Consider the following 15,223-nt stretch of genomic DNA (forward strand, 5'->3'; position numbering starts at 1 on the left):
CGGCCCGCCCCCTTGTGAGGTTATAAAGCGCCGCGCTCCGCGCGCAGAGCGCTGGAGCTGTCGTTCGGCTCGGGTTTCCGCTGCTCCTCGCGCCGCGGTCCGTCGGCCGCCCGCCTGCCGGTGCCATAGCTGCCCCCCGCTCAGGGGCCGTCCCCGGGCTCCCGTGCTCCGCGCGAAGCCCTGGCCCCGGCGGCCGGGGCATGGGCCAAGGGCGCGGGGTTAGGCGGCTTCCCGCAGGGCCGTGCCCCGCACCGGCGGCAGTATGAAGACCCTCATAGCTGCCTACTCCGGGGTGCTGCGGGGCGCGCGTCGGGCCGAGGCGGCCCGGAGTGAGAGCTCAGATGGAGGCCGTGCGCTGTCACGTGAGGGGTCTGGGAGATGGGGTGAGTGTCACCGCGGAAAGGCTGTGGGAACCGGGCGTTCACCCTGGCGTTGGGAAGGAAGCTCAAGATTTCGGGAAGGGCTCTGAGGCCGGCTGGTGGGGAATGGAGGGCCGGTAGGTCCTGGTCACTTCTGGGGAAGCTTGGCGCCTCCCACCCCCTTCCCCCCAACCCTCGTCATCTGGGTCTGAGACGAGGGAAGGATCATGGTTACCTGGTCTGATCCAGCCAGCCTGGTCCGGTAGTCATCCGGTTCGGGCTCCATTGTGACCACTCATCAATTTTTGCAACCTCTTACATCACTTCCCGGCCCCCAGCGGGTTCCCCTCACGTGTGAGATGGGGGTGACACCATCCACCCTTCTCGGCTCTCAGGGATCCTGGGGACATCTGCGACCCCAGCAGTTCCCTCTCCCTTTGCCCTCATCAGGTGGCAGCAAGCTGTTGCAATGAGTTGGCTGAGGCCGGTGGCGAGAGTCCCATAAGCCTCTAGATGGGGACATGCCTGGAGGACAGGTGTGCCCATGCTGTCTTTGTCCCACGCCCATCCTCTGAGGCAGGAGGCCCTGGGTGTCCTCCAGGGCGGAACGGAGCCCCTCAGTCAAGGGCAGAGCTGAGCTCAAACTCCAGAGCTTTTTCCAGGGGGAGCAAGAGCATCCCTTCCACCCCCACACCCCTTAGCTAGGCTCAGAGAAACCGAGGCAGGAGGAATGAAATCCAGACGGGGAAGGCAAGGCCCGGGAAGTCATCAGACCCGTCCGAGTCTGCAGATCTGTCTCTCACCAAGCCCGACTGTCAGCCCCGAGTCTTTATTCCGCGAGCTGAACTTCTCCCACCTGGGGTTTCTTTCTTTAGTAATGTACTAATTTTAGCAATGTAGTAACCTACACTCCCCACCTGCGTTATAAAAATCAAATGTATTAAATATAGAAATTTTGAAAGCTATAGACAAACAGGAAGAAAATTAAAATTGCTGGTCAATCAATTATGCAAAGACAGCCTTGAATTAACATTTTGGTATTTTATCTTTATTCAGAGTCTGTGCAGATAAAGTTGAGGGCATACCATAGATACAGTTCTGAACCCTGCTTTTTCTCTCTTAATGTTCATCAAAATCATTTATAATCTAGTGGCCGGAGCTGTGTCCCCATTCAACTGTATGCTGGCGTTGCATTGTCCCTTGTGTGTCGAGTACACTGGGTTTCTGCCCCTCTTGGTCTGGGTTGCACTTGGACAGATACCCAGAGAGCAGCCTGAGCGGCCCCAGGCACCCGGCTGGTAGCCTCGGACACCCCTGCTCTCCGGGACTCCCTTTGAGGCCCTGAGCCGGGGAAGGAAGGGACTTGCCCGCCTTCACGCCTGTAGAAATGTTTTTGTCTTCAGAGGTAATGGGCTGGGAATGCTGCCTGTGGCTCTCCTTGGAGCTCCCTGGCCCTGGGCTCTGCGGTCCCCAGGCCGGGAGCTGTGCCCTGGCTCTCACCTCGTTGACCTAGAGCCTGTCGATCAGGAGAACTTGTACTCTAGCAAATGGTTCTGAACGGATCGCTTAATATCATGTCAGAGGCATATCTCCATGCTGTCAGCAGATCTGAAAAACGCAATTTGCTGCTTGCTTTTGTTTGTTGTTGTTGTTTTTGTTGTTGTTGATTTTTTTTGGAAGTGGGTGCAAGAATTACAATACAGAATGTGACAAGGGCTGGTATGAAATGCAAGCCTGTGTGTGTGGCTCTTGGGCTTGCTTTGGTGAAAGACTGGGTGGAGTAGGGGAGGGTACAAGGCGGGTCTGGTTTTCTGGGCATCTCCATTAGACCTGCTTTCTCCATCCCTGGTCCCTGAAGACACTCCCCAGTGGCCTAGTTTGCCTCTGCAGATAAGGTCCCACTGTTGCGAGGTAGTGAGCTCCCTGTCAGCGGCAGCGTTCAAGGAGAGACATGGATTCTGAGAAGGGAAGTCCTGTGATGGGTGAGAGAGGGAAATCGACGCCGGGGCGACCGGTGTGTTCGTGGGGGCCTGGGTGCGCGGGTGTGTGCGGATCTCTGAAGGACTGCCCTGGGCCAGGCACAGAGGCTGCAGAGTCACTTGCGTCAACCTCTCTGCCTTTGCCCCCGTGCAGTGGGCATTTCAGATCAGAGGGGAGAGCATAGGAGGCAATCCGGAGTGGGGCTGCCCCAGGACAGTTCTGAGCCGACTGACTCTATGTGGCTCCAAAGAGCAAGGCTGGGGGTGGGTGGGAGGTTAGCAGGGGCAGGTTCTAATGTCCCACAGGGCTCCTTTCCTCCACCTCCAGCTGCGGACCACACGGGCAGGGGCTTGGTAGGGGGTGGTTGTTGGGGTGACTCTGGAGCAGAGGGTTGGCGGGTCCCTGGCCCATTCCTCAAGCATCATGCTCTCATATCCTTCCCCCTTGATTCCATGTAGCTCTCCCCCTAACAGCACAGAGACCACGTTCAGGTTGTCTGTGTTGCCAAGAGCTCCTCTGGGCTGGGAAAGGAGAGCTGAGAGTATTAGTTTATTAGCAGGCTGGGTGACTCAGTGGCCAGTGTGGCAATCCTGCGCCACCCCCACCCTCCTATCCCCCAAGTTCAGTAACAAGTCCATGAGTCATGAAAACATAGGTAGCTGTTAGCACCGGATCTGGGCCAGCCCTCATGGTACAGACGGAAGCCCTGAAGTCCCAGAGACAAAGGACTGGTCCAGGATTTTCAAAGCCAGGCCAGAGCCAGATCTGCCTCCCCGGCTGTGGCCTGCCTCCTTAAAGTAGGAGATGTGTGGGAGGCTGCAGGCTCCCCTCCGAGTGTTCAGGGGCTGGGTGGCTGAATGAGTGAGGGTTGCTCCCAGGGGTGGGGGGTGGGGTGGCAGGAGCTCACCTTTTCCCAAGCTTTGCCTGGAAATTCCCCAAGTTTGCCTTGGGGGATAGAGACACCAGGAGCACCCAGAGCTCCTACTGCCTCATGAGCTGCCAGTTGCATTCCTTACTCCTCCGCTTACTCCCATCATCCTTCAAACCTCCCAGACTCCCTGCTGTGGCCTGCGACGTGTACTTGAGTACCCTCGTTCTTACTGTCTCTCAGGCTCCTCGCCTGTGTGCCATCTGCCACGTTCCAGACATGCTGGTGGTCTTCCCGCTGCTCCAGCATTGCCCTCCATGCAGTCCCACCTCAGGGCCTTTGCACATGCTGCCTGCCTTCCCAGATCTTTGCATGGCTGGCTTCTGAACATTCAGTCTCTTCTCAGAGGCCTTCCCTGGTCACCACATCTTGTTGTGCTTTAGTAGCCTTTATTTATTTATTACCTAAATTATTGCATGTGCTTAACTGCTAGCGCACTGCCTCCCGCCATGACAGGGTCAGCCCCTGGGGAACAGAGCCCTTATCTGTCTTTCTCAGTGTGTGGCCATGCCACACTGCCTGGCAGGTAGTAGGTACTCAGTAAATGTTTGTTGAGGGAGTGAATCATTGATGGGACTTCCCTGATCCTCCCACCAGGAAGCTCCGCTTTTAGCTTCAGGTGCACCCAACCTTCCTCGGGCCTCCTCTCTGCCCGCCTGGCTGGGTGCTGGGGTCGCAGCTGTTCAGGCCCTGGAGGTGCCAGTCTGGCAAGGAGCTGGGCCCCAGGGCTAGACACCGAAGTCAGAGCTCCAGGCCTGCAGCCCTGCCTTTTCTCTGGGTCATGGTGGGTGGCTCATTTCCTCCCTGGAAATCTCACTCCCCCTCTCTGGAAAACAGGGTCAGAAGTCTCAGGCTCTCCAGGGTGGAATTAATGTGAGTAGGAAGTGCTTTGGAAACTAGCTCGTTCCGCTTGTGCTGGTCCTTGTTGTTTGTCCAGTGTGACGGGCACCAGGCTCCAATGCTATGGACCCTCGCTTGCTCTGTGCTGGGACTTCCAGGAGGGCTTCACCCAGGTGGGGACCTGGGGTGTGGGCCCTTTGATGCTTTGATTGAGGGCCTCAGGCGTGTCAAGCCACAGTCCCTGCCTTTAAGGAAGCAAGACCAGAGGGATGTACACACAGTGACCGCGCAGAGTGAGGGAGCAGTGACCGGGGAGGAAGAGGGGAGAGCTGTGGAAGCTGGAGGTAAGGGTCAGGGAAGGCTCCCTGGAAGAAGCGACATCCTGTCTGGATCTTGGAGGAGGAACAGAGCTTAGCAAGGCAGGCAGGGCTATTCTGCACATGAATAGAGGTGTGAGTACTGGGTGGGAGAGGCAGCCTGACCACAGGGCCCCTGAGTGACCAGCCCGGGCTGAGGTTCTGGTGTGCTGAGAGGCAGGGGCAGGGGCGACGGACAGGCTGCTGGATGCAGTTCACGGTGGCCTGCCTGCGTCTGCCTGCAGCCTCCCCGGGAGGAAAACTTTGAGCTCCTGGGAAAGGAGTTAGAAAATGCAGTTGGTTTCTCAGCCTCCAGCACTCCTGGGTGCTCCTGGGGTGCAGCCGCCGCTAGTGCTGGGGCTGGGAGCTGGGCCCAGGCGCAGGGTAGATGAGCCCCTGCTCAGCCACAGAACTGCTATGCAGCCTCGACAAACCACTGCTCCCTCCTGCCTCAGTCTCTTCATCTATAAAATGGACAAAGTGCCCTAAGGGTATCTTCCCTGGTTATGGTGCTGAAACCGGGAACGTTTTGGGCAAATCATCAGGAGTAGGAAGGGTGAACTCGGTTTCTTATTAAGGCAGAATTAGCAGTTCTCAGCAGAGTACCAGGAGCCCGGCTCTGCATCTGCTAACTGCGTGCCCGTGGGCACCTCTGCCTCCCCGTCTGCACAGCAAACAGGGCTGGCTGAGATGACCCTTTGGATTCGGGCTCTGCCCCTGACTCTTGGGGTCACCCTCTTCCTCCTTCTTAAGTTCTCCTTGTGAAAAGGGGTCACATCCTGCGTGAGGCCTAGACAAGTGCCCCTCCTCGCCATGTACTGTGATAGGGGCCCATTTCGGGGGCTGCTTGGCAGCACACCCGCAAGCCAGTGGCATTGCTGTGGCAACCCCTCCCACCTGAGTGTTTTGAATGTACTGGGTTAGAGGGTGGAGCTGGGGAAAGCCAGGCCCGGGTCCTTAGCAGTCATGTCCAGGGTCCTTGCTGTAGCTGCAGCATTGTCAAGAGTACAGTGTCCTAAGGGGCACACGTCCTTGGCCTCACCTGCCGGACTCTGCCCTGGTTCATGCAAACCAAATGCATGAAATCCAGGCTTCTGGAGTAGGCCGAGTGGGGTGCCTGCTCCCTGTAGGGGGTGTTTTGTGGATAAAAGCACATCCGTGGGTTCCAGCAGAGCACAGAAGGCCCAGGTTGGCAGGAACTCAGCTGACCAACCCCAACCCCAGCCGCCTGGTTTCAAGCCAGTGGGGAGACCAGGGTCCAGCGAGGGGGAGGGTGACCCTGGGGCTGCCTGGGTCCCTGCACCAGGCCCTGAAGACCAGCAAGCCTATCCAGGGTCCTGATGCTCAGGCCAAGCAGCCAGCCCAGCACGCCAGCCTGGGGTTGCTTTTCCAGTGCCTGGCTTTCCCTTTGGCCAAGAAGTCCCGAGCCCCCCTTCCCCCACCTTGGGCCCTGCTTTAAAGATGCAACATTTGCAAAGCAGACCCCTGGAAGGGAACCATTAGACCGAGAGTGCACAGTGGCAGGGACCAGTGAGTGGCAGGCCAGCTGCCTGGCTGAAGTTGGTGGAGGCCGTGGGGGCGCTGGTTGGCGCTCTGCCTGGCCTTTAGGCTGCGGCCCCGCCCTCGCTGTCTCAGCAAGACCAACACTCCCAGTCTCTGTGCCGCAGCCCGACTGAACTGCTCGAGGTTATAGTCTCTGACCTGTGTCTTCTCGCCCTTGAGGCCCTGTGGCTGCCAGGCCCCCAGCTCGGGGGGCTGACCCCACCCCGCATCCTCCTCCTAAGCTGTTGCTTCCCCAGGAAGGGCAGGGCTGAGGGCCTCCGCTGGGCTCCTGGCCCCAGCTGACCCTCCACGGTCCTTTTCCCCCAGCCGTATGTGGGTGGGGCATCCGAGACCGGAGCTCAGCCTCAGCAGGTGCCCCAGAACCAGGGGAGGCAGGGGCTCCCCTGAGGAGAGTGTGGCCTGCAAGGGGGACTTAGAGCGTCCTTACTGCCTGAGTGGTGGCGTCTGGGTTCCACCCTCCCTTTTTTCCCCTGGAGCCTCCCACTGTTGCCCTCAGCTTTAAGCAGTCCTCCAGGGCGGAGCCCTCCCCCCCACCGCCCCAGCCCCAGGATGCTCCGTTTGACCCTGTGTCGCGGTGCCGGTCAGTCACCTGCAAAGGGCTGATCTCTGTTCTCATCCGGGTCTGGTTTATTCCTGCCACAAACATTGACCAAGCCCCTGCTCCCAAGTCTGACTCCATGCCTGGCCCAGGGACTCTGGTAAATGAGACGTGGTCCTGGCAAGCGCACACACACGGTTCCCCTGATGAGGAAGGCTGAGTGCAAGAGGGAGGTGGGGGTGTTCAGCGCAGCCTGCATAGAGGCAGGGCAGGAGGGCCGGCTGGCTGGTCACCGTGGCGTGGGGTCGGTGTGCAGTGCCTAGCAGGTGCCTGGTGAGTGTGTGCGAATGCCGGGCTTGGAGGTAACAGAATCTACCCCGAGGGCATCGCAGGCAGCGCACAGAGCCTGAGGGAACTTCCTGGAGGGAAGGAAATTCTGGCTGAGCAGCGGTGAGGCACAGCTTCAAGTGCAAGGCTTTTGATAGCCTAGCCCTGTGCTGGGACTCTCCCAACAGCACACGTGGCCCTCAGAGCAGGCTGTGGTGCTGTGGTCAAACCTCTCCTTACCACACACACGTGAACTCCTGCTGTGCGGCCCCTGCCCCAGGAAGCCTGGAAGAGAGCTCCCCTCTGGCCTTGGCCCAGCTTTCTGGGTCTCCCTGGGGGCCCGGGGGCAGGATGTCCACCCTCTGCTTCCATGAAACCTGTACCCAGCCTGGCATGGGAAGGCTGAGCTTGGGTGCAGATGGGTACAGGTGCGTCGTCCTTGGGGCTGGGATGTGAGCGGGAGGATTGTGCCCACCAAGAGGCTGTCACACCTCTGTGGCCTCGCTGGCGCTCTGTGCCAGACACTCCGGCCTCTTCCTTGAGTTACTCGCACTCCTCACCACCGTCCTGGGTCCCCACCAGGAAAGACGCTGGGTCTGGGGAGAGGAGGTGACTTTCCAGGCCTCCCAGCAGGAAGAGTCAAAGCCGGGACTTGAACCCTGAGTCTCCCTGTTGCCTACGCCTCTGCTCCAAGGCCAGCGTAGGCCCAGTTGTCCCCATGAGACAGGGGACAACAGAGACTCGCTCGCTAATGAAAGAGCTTTCCTTTTTATGACACTCATGCCCATACATTATCTTGCTCAATGCTCACGACTTGGCGAGGTGGGTATTAGCCCCACTGCCCTGATGAGGAAACTGAGGCCCGCACAGGAAGTGAGTCATTCAGGCCGCGCTTCCTGCACATCAGGGGCTGGGCTCTCTGACACCCAGCTTCTCAGGCTGGGGTACCCCCTCCCCAGATGCCAGTAGTGGCGTGGTAATGGGTGGGGGCAGTGGTGAGGCTGTCCAGAGGTGTGACCTACCCACTTTCCGTGAGTGCCCAGTGCCTGCTGTCTGCCGGCCGGGGGGGTCCTCTGGCCCCGGCCTCTATCTCCTTGCCCAAGGGAGTTTTCCTCACGGCCCTCAGCCCTGCCTGATGTTTCACCGCACACTTAAGCATAGGTATTGTATCTCTGCCTGGACAGAATGTAAGCTTCTTACCAGGTGGGACACCTGCTGTGTGCTTGGCACCTTGTCAGTGCTCTGTGCTTTGAGTCATATCTCTGACCCCATCCGCCTCTGCTGGGAAGCCCCCTTGGGTTGGGCAGTCTTGCATCCCGGCCTGTTTTGGGTAAAGGTACCCTCTCCCCACTTCCGGGCTCTGGGCCTCGCTGTGAGAACCCCGTCGACGTCTGTGCTCCACCAGCTGCAGTGCCCACTCTCCTCCCCTTTGCTCTCGGAGCCTGTCTTCAGGGCCGTGGCAGAGCGCCGGGGCCTCCTTGGAGCATCCTCTGCCACAGCCCTCACCTGGCTACCTCCCTTGTAACAGCCCCGGGGCCCTGCACCGCCTGCAGAGCTGTGTGTGTGCCCGGCATTCCTACCCTTCCTGCCCTGTGTGGCCACCACGTTTTTCGTCATTTACTCTTCCTAACCACGCATGGGGGAGGGTAGTGCTCATCCTCATTTTATAGATGTGCAGCCTAGAGCCAAGTGCGGTTAGGTGGCTTGCACACGCCGCAGAGCCAGGCAGGGGCAGAGCTGGCCCAGGTCCCTTTCTCCGCTCCAGGGCTTTGGGGCTGAGACTCTGCCGCCCGCAGGTGTGGATGGGACTGGCTGCAAGCAGCCGTGGGATGCAGCCTCCCAGGCTGCTCTGGTCCGCCGCTCATGTCTCATGGCGCTCAGACACCTCCACCCTCCCTGCTGCTGGCGGCTCTGGTTTCACCCTGGCAGCAGGAGCTCGGCCTGGGGGAGCACGTGGGTGGGGGTGTTCCCACTCCTGGCCCAAGAGACGTGGGGTGTGGGATGGGACATTGTGGGCGGTCCTCCTGAGCTGGGGTGTGTCACCTTCCTGGAGTGTGGGTGGTGGCCAGCCCTCTGTGGCGTGGCATCATAGAAATGATAGGGATTTGCTACCCAAATACCTGAGAGGAGCCTTGGTGGCCCACGCCCCGAGCCCGGGCAAGCGGCTTCCCCCCGCTTCTGTTTCCTCCTCTGTGACCTGGGCTGCCAGTCCCTGCCATGTGTCCCTTCCCAGGGAAGCACTGCGGGACAACAGTGCCCCACGTTGTCATGGCAGGGGAGGAGCCCAGCTGCTGTGGGCCTCCCCCACGGGTCCACGTCCTCTGCCCTCCCCACATGTAGGAGCCGCTGTTGGAGGTGGCCCTGGGGACTTGTCTTCTCAGCACGCGTTGCTCTGCTCTCTAGCCTGTCCTGGCTCTCCCCAGAACAAGGGATGTGTGTAGGTAGGGGGGATCTGTCCCCTTCAAAGGCTGAGAGCTTCTGCCCCCCCCCCCCCGCCTCAGGGTCCTCAGTGATGGGGCTCGCGTGGGTATGGCCTCTCTCCAGGCAGCCAGGCCTCCAGGTGGTCACCCTCTCTGAGTTACTTTTCCTGCCAGACCCTGTGCAGGGTCCTGGGCAGAACCCAGCCCTGGTGCCCGGGAGCCCCTGGCAGAGGATGATAGCCATGCGGGACAGGTGCTGTGACAGTGTGCAGATGGCGTGCAGCTGTGCAAGGCAGGCAGGGAGCAGACTGGACCTGGGCCTCAGCTGGATGCTGTGGTTCCCTGCTGGCCCACCCAGGAGTCAGAATCAGGTAGGCTGTGTGTGCAGGTGGTGGCATGTAATGGCTACACCGGCAGTCCCACCAGCTTCTGCTGGCCCCCTCCCGGCCACAACTGGGGCAGAGGCAGTGCCGACAGCCGGGACTGTCAGCGGCCTGTGGGTGTCCAACTGAACCCCACTTCCAACTACCCTGGGCAACTGCGCCACAGCTGCTGAAAGTGATGAGCTCTGGTGCTCTGCTCCCGAGCCAGGAGTCCTCTGGAGGTCAAAGGCCAGAGGTCAGACAGTTCTCACCTCCCCCCCCCCCCCCCCATTTTATGGTTGAGGAAACCAAAGCTCAGAGAAGTGAAGAGACTTGGGCGAGCTGACACAGGAGTTGGTGGCAGAGCTGGGACTGGAACCCACTGTATCAGCTGCATGCAATGCCTGCACCTGGCCCACTCCTCTGAGGGAAAACAGGTCACTGTCCCTGGCCGGCCTCCAGGGAAGGCTTTGTTGTGGAGAGAAGAAAGAAAGAATTTGGAGAGACCTGCAGCACAGGGGCAGACACAGAAGCCCAGACTGAGACCGACTGCCTGCCTCAGGCTGAGTGACCTTGGCCGTGTAGCACCACCACAGTGGGGGTGTGGTGCTGGAGTCACAGGAGTCCAAGCACCTGTTCAAGCGCTTTGCGGCCCAGAACTTGTCTCCTGGGCATCATGCGTGTCACTCGGCCTGCAGGGAGGGGTCCTAGGGTGCCGGGGAATGGCTAGAGCGGAGCTCTGCTCTTGCCGTCCCCTCTGAGCCCTCCTGACGCCCACCCTGCACCAGCCCTGGCAGGGTATTGGGGTTCGCCATAGACCCGACTCAGGCCTGGCCCCCAGGCAGCTTCCAATCTGATGAAAAGACAGTGTGTTTGTCTGAACTGACTGGTGCGTGCCAGGAAGGGAGCCTAGAGCCCCACGGAGGCTGGCGTTCTCTCTCTCCTTCATCCGCAGTGCTGGTCTGGCCTGCTTCCACTCTCAGATTTCCTCCCTGTCGTGGCAAGGCAGCTCCAGCCAGCTCTGGGCTTGTGGGTGGTCTTTAGAATTGACGACCCAAGAGAAGGAAAGCCCTTCTCTCTCCAAAAACGCCAGACACGTGGCTTTAGTTTGTTGTCGGAGGTGAACAGAGCAGGGCAGACAAGCAATGACTTGATGTTCCTTAGGTCCCCTGGGGGCTCCCACTGAGGTCTAGGGTTCAGCATCCCTGGACGGGCTAGCTCCCAAGGCTGGGCTCTGCCGTCAGCCAGGTTGGTCCGAGGCGGCCTGGCCCCCAGCATTCCAACAGCTCACAGAAGCTGCTGATGCCACTGTGCCTGGACCACACTTGGGTAGAAAGTGCTAGAAGCCACTCTGTCTTCTCTCTGCTGGGCACAGCCTGCCTTCCCTGAGTAGAACAGGGTCTCACCTGCCCCTGAACCATTCTGGAGCAGCCGTGGCTCCTGCGGCAGGTCCGGGAGGCAGAGCCATGCCGGATCACGCTGGAGGCCCTCAGACTCCCTGGGAAGCGGGAGTTTGAGAAGGGGGTGAAGGAGCAGTTATGACCGCTGGCCCAGCCTGGTGGCCCGGCTGCTGCTCGTGCTTTGCTGAGTGGAATGGGGAGTGTCAGATGCTCGTGAGCACCGGATCCCGGCCGTGCGCCGGCCTGTAGCAGGGAGCCGCTGTCGCATGGGAAGCAGAGCCAGGGTCAGAACTCTGGTCTGACTCTTCCATGCCATAGCACGCCCCCTCCCTCTGATCCGTCAGACCAGGTAAAGGGGACAGACCCATGCCAGGCCTGGCATCTCCCGTGCACCTCCTCAAAGTCACAGCCATCGGCCACTTTCAGCCAACAACAAGTGTGTGAGTGTCTTCTCCCCCACCCCCGGAAGTCTGCTATGTACCTGTTGCTCTGCAGATTTGAAGGACAAGCAAAGGCCTGAGTGTCAGCCCCGAATCCTTCTCCCTCCCCACCCCCAGGCGAAAGGTCAGGAGACCCTCTAGGACAAGGGTTGTAATGAATCCTCTGTGCTCTGGGCCTTGCACGGAGTGGGTGGTGTGAAGGAATGTTTGACCAGCACACAACAGGCGCTCAGAGAAGGCATGCAGCTGGGGCTCAGCACAGAGGGGGTGTGATGTGGCAGCTGGAGGGAATGGGGAATGGGTTAGCAGCCCTGCCCGGGCCCCTCCCCAGTGTGGCCTCTCCTGCCATCTCCAGGCTTCGTGGGGCCACAGCCACAGTGCCAACTTCATGGGCACACCTTGTCCTCACTTCCAGGCTTGGCGCTGGCTTGGTACTGGCATAGTGTCCTCCAGGTTGCCCAGGGCTCCCTGGGCCCTGGGAGCTTTGCACAAACAAAAACTCCCATGCAGTTTCTCCCCGGGCCGCGAGCTTGGGCACTGGAGATGAAGCCGGAAGAGTCAGTCCCTCTGAAGGTGGCCTGGTGGGGGTGGGAGCATGCTGCTGGGACAAGTGGTATCCGCCGCAGGGGATCGGGGGTGGGAGAGCAGGGACTGGGGATGCTCAAAGTACACTTGGAGGAAAAACATTGCCTACTGGATGTTGACCCTCTGTCCTTGGCCTTGCAGCCACAGCTCGCAAAGATTAAATATTTGCGCTGGATGCAGGTACAGCCTAAGCACCGGAGTTGTACTGGGGTGGAGGAGAGCAGCTGGTCCCTGAGGCCCCTGTACGTGCTTCATCTGCTCTCCACGATGGCCCTGGGAGGGGACACTGTCCCCACTGTGTGTACACAGCCCAGAGTTGCAAAGGGCAGGAATCTGAAGCCAGACCTGACCCTGCAGCCACGTGCCTGTCACCTGGAAGGCACCTGCGGGGGAGGGGGAGGCTGGTGGTGGGCTGACGTGTCCCCTCTGCCGCAGGTGCTGGCTCCAGCATCCTCGCCGCCCTCCAGGACCTCTTCTCTGTCACCTGGCTCAATAGGTCCAAGGTGGAAAAGCAGCTCCAGGTCATCTCGGTGCTCCAGTGGGTCCTGTCCTTCCTCGTGCTGGGTAAGCTGCGGCTCGGACGGGGGGAGTCTGGGCCGGCAGGGACTCTGCACGGCCGCCCCGTGGTCTCCTCGCGCTTACCCTTACTTCTGGGGCTCCAGATCAAGGGCTCTAGCCTGCGGCTGTCAGGAGGGCTCGGCAGCATCCCGCGGGAGGTGGCAGTGTGGTTCCCACTGTACAGATGGGAATCCCGAGTCTCAGAGAAGGTGGGGGCCCTGCCCAAAGGCACACAGATGTAGAGCCAGGTCTGTGGGCCCCCAGTGCCTGTGCCTAGCAACCAGCATTGTCCTACTGTGGGGCCGCTTTGCCCTCCGGCATTAGGCTTCAGTCCTGGCAGTGCTACCCATGGGCCCTGTGACCCTGCGACCCTGCGCGGGTCACTCCAGCTCTCAGCACATCTGTTTCCCCATTTCGAACGTGTCTACTTCACATGGCTTTCATGGCACCGGGAGATGAGGAATGAGAGTGCCTGGCCCAGGGCTGGGCATGCTGAGCCCCCATGATGCAGGCACTGTTGGTCGGGCAGTCCCTGGAGCCCACCCCAGCCCTCGCCCACCCACCCTGCTGCTTCCTACAGCTGCCGGCTTCACGCCCATGCTGTTTTATCCCAGCACCGCCCACATCAGTGCCTTGGTTGCTGCTTCTGCAGGTCTGGCTGGATGTCACCGTGCCCCCGGTTGTCACCCAGGCCTGGGTCAGGACTACTGGGTCATCTGGGAGGAGGGAACAGACCCTGGTGTCCTTACCCAGGCCTCTGCATGCTCAGCATAGCAAGTGGCGTCCCTGGTGCATCGGGCATGGACACGCCTGCTGCTGGGCCTCACAGGGCACAGCCCAGCACCGGGCAGCCAGTCCCTCCTGCCACCCACTCTCCAGGGCTGTCAGGCCGAGGGGATTGGCAGGAGCTTCCGGGCCAGTGCTGAGCGGCCGTCAGGGCACAGGCAAGGACGAGGGAGCTCTTTGTTGAAGCCCCAAAGTGTGCCAGGCCTTTGACATGTCCTCCTTCGAATCCCTACTGCCCGAGCCTGCCAAGCTCATGAAATGGCCGAACTGGGGTATAAGCAAGAAGCCAAGTGCATGCTCGCTGGGGAGCCTGGGCTGCACAGAACCAGCCTACATTTTTAGCCCAAGAGTGGGCTTAGGGGGCCATGAACCCCCTCTAGCAAGCCGCAGACCTACCAGTGTGAGCGTCTGCATGTCTTCTGGGGAGAGGGACCATAGCTGTGGGCAGGTCCTTCCAAGGACACAGGGCCTCAGAAAGAAAAAGACACACTAGTTAGGGGAGCAGAGCAAATTGAAGTGGCCCTCCACAGGGACCAGCTCCCCCCCCCCCCCCACCAATAATGAATATTTAGCTGCTGATTACAATCCTTGGGGAGGGAGCACAGTGCGACCACCAGGCTTTGTTGAGATAAGGAGGAGAGGTCCAGGGAGGACAGAGCCTTGCTCAAGGTCTCACAAGGAGAAAGTAGTGGGGCCAGCACCAGAACCCAGGGACTCTTATCAGCTCCACCGCTCTGCAGGGCCCCCGCTTGTCCCCAGAAGCCCCCACTGTCCTTGTCTGAGTGGTCGGAGCTCAGCTGGTAGGGGGCTGAGCAGCTGGAGGAAGCCCAGCCTACGCAGCATGCCATGGGGATTCCTCCAGCTGTGGTTAATGATTGAGCCGGCCCCGCCACAGCCACAGCCCAGAAACCAGCCCAGCATCTTCCCAACGCCCTGTGTGGGCGGGAGCCGGGCCTGTAGGACAGGGTAGGTCTGCTAAGCTCTGCTAATGAGCACCCTGAGCGCGGCCGCTCCCTCCCACTGCCTCGCAGCCTGCCGGCTGGGACTCACCTGCTGGCACAGAGGCCTCCCTCTGCACAGGGCTTGTCACCGTTTTTACACCATTGGGCCCCTCTGGCATTCTGGGGAAGGCTGTGGGCCTCAGTGGGGATTTCGCTTTGTTTTAATTTTTTATTTTTCCATGAGATGCAGAAAGAGACACACATACACACAAAGAAAAAGAATACTCAGCTACTGCTTCACTCCCACATGCCCATGATGGCTAGTACTGGGCCAGGCAGAAGCCGGGAGCCAGGAACTCCATCCAAGCCTCCCACACGGGTGACAGGGACCCAGCAAATTATCACTGGCGGGAACCATGAGCAGGAAGCTAGACTCAAGGGCTAGAGCTGGGCAAGGAGCCCAGGTACCCCAATGTGGGACACCAGTGTCTTACCTGGCATCTAAACCACCGACCTGGAAGTGGGGCAGCCAGGACTTGAACTATGGGATGCTAGTATCGCAGGCAGCAGCTTTACCCACCACACCACAGCACTGGCCCTGACCTTAGTGCATTTATTTATTTATTTATTTTAGATTTATTTTATTTATTTGAAAGAGTTACAGAGAGAGGTAGAGACAGAGAGAGGTCTTCCATTGGTTCACTCCCCAATTGGCCACAACAGCCGGAGCTGCGCCTATCTGAAGCCAGGAGCCAGGAGCTTCCTCCAGGTCTCCCATGCTGGTGCAGGGCCCAAGAACCTGGGCCATCCCACACTGCTTTTCCAGGCCATAGCAGAGAG

General features: G+C 59.9%; 1 protein-coding gene across 2 annotated transcripts in view; it reads left to right on the forward strand.

Moving 5' to 3' along the window:
* Positions 1 to 46: 46 nt before the first annotated feature.
* The window catches only part of DGAT2 (diacylglycerol O-acyltransferase 2), a 33,123-nt gene continuing 17,946 nt past the window's right edge, over positions 47 to 15,223 (forward strand). The window contains exons 1-2 of one of the 2 annotated variants that reach the window (XM_008263828.4): positions 47 to 383; positions 12,534 to 12,662. In XM_008263828.4, coding sequence (XP_008262050.1) covers positions 263 to 383; positions 12,534 to 12,662 — 250 coding nt within the window. In that variant the 5' untranslated portion in view covers positions 47 to 262. Of the gene's footprint in view, positions 384 to 2,201; positions 2,342 to 12,533; positions 12,663 to 15,223 lie in introns of those variants that run through there. The other variant, XM_051822288.2, reaches the window with a different exon arrangement.

The sequence above is a fragment of the Oryctolagus cuniculus genome, chromosome 1 (genome assembly GCF_964237555.1).
Source record: "Oryctolagus cuniculus chromosome 1, mOryCun1.1, whole genome shotgun sequence".
Lineage (NCBI taxonomy): Eukaryota > Metazoa > Chordata > Mammalia > Lagomorpha > Leporidae > Oryctolagus > Oryctolagus cuniculus.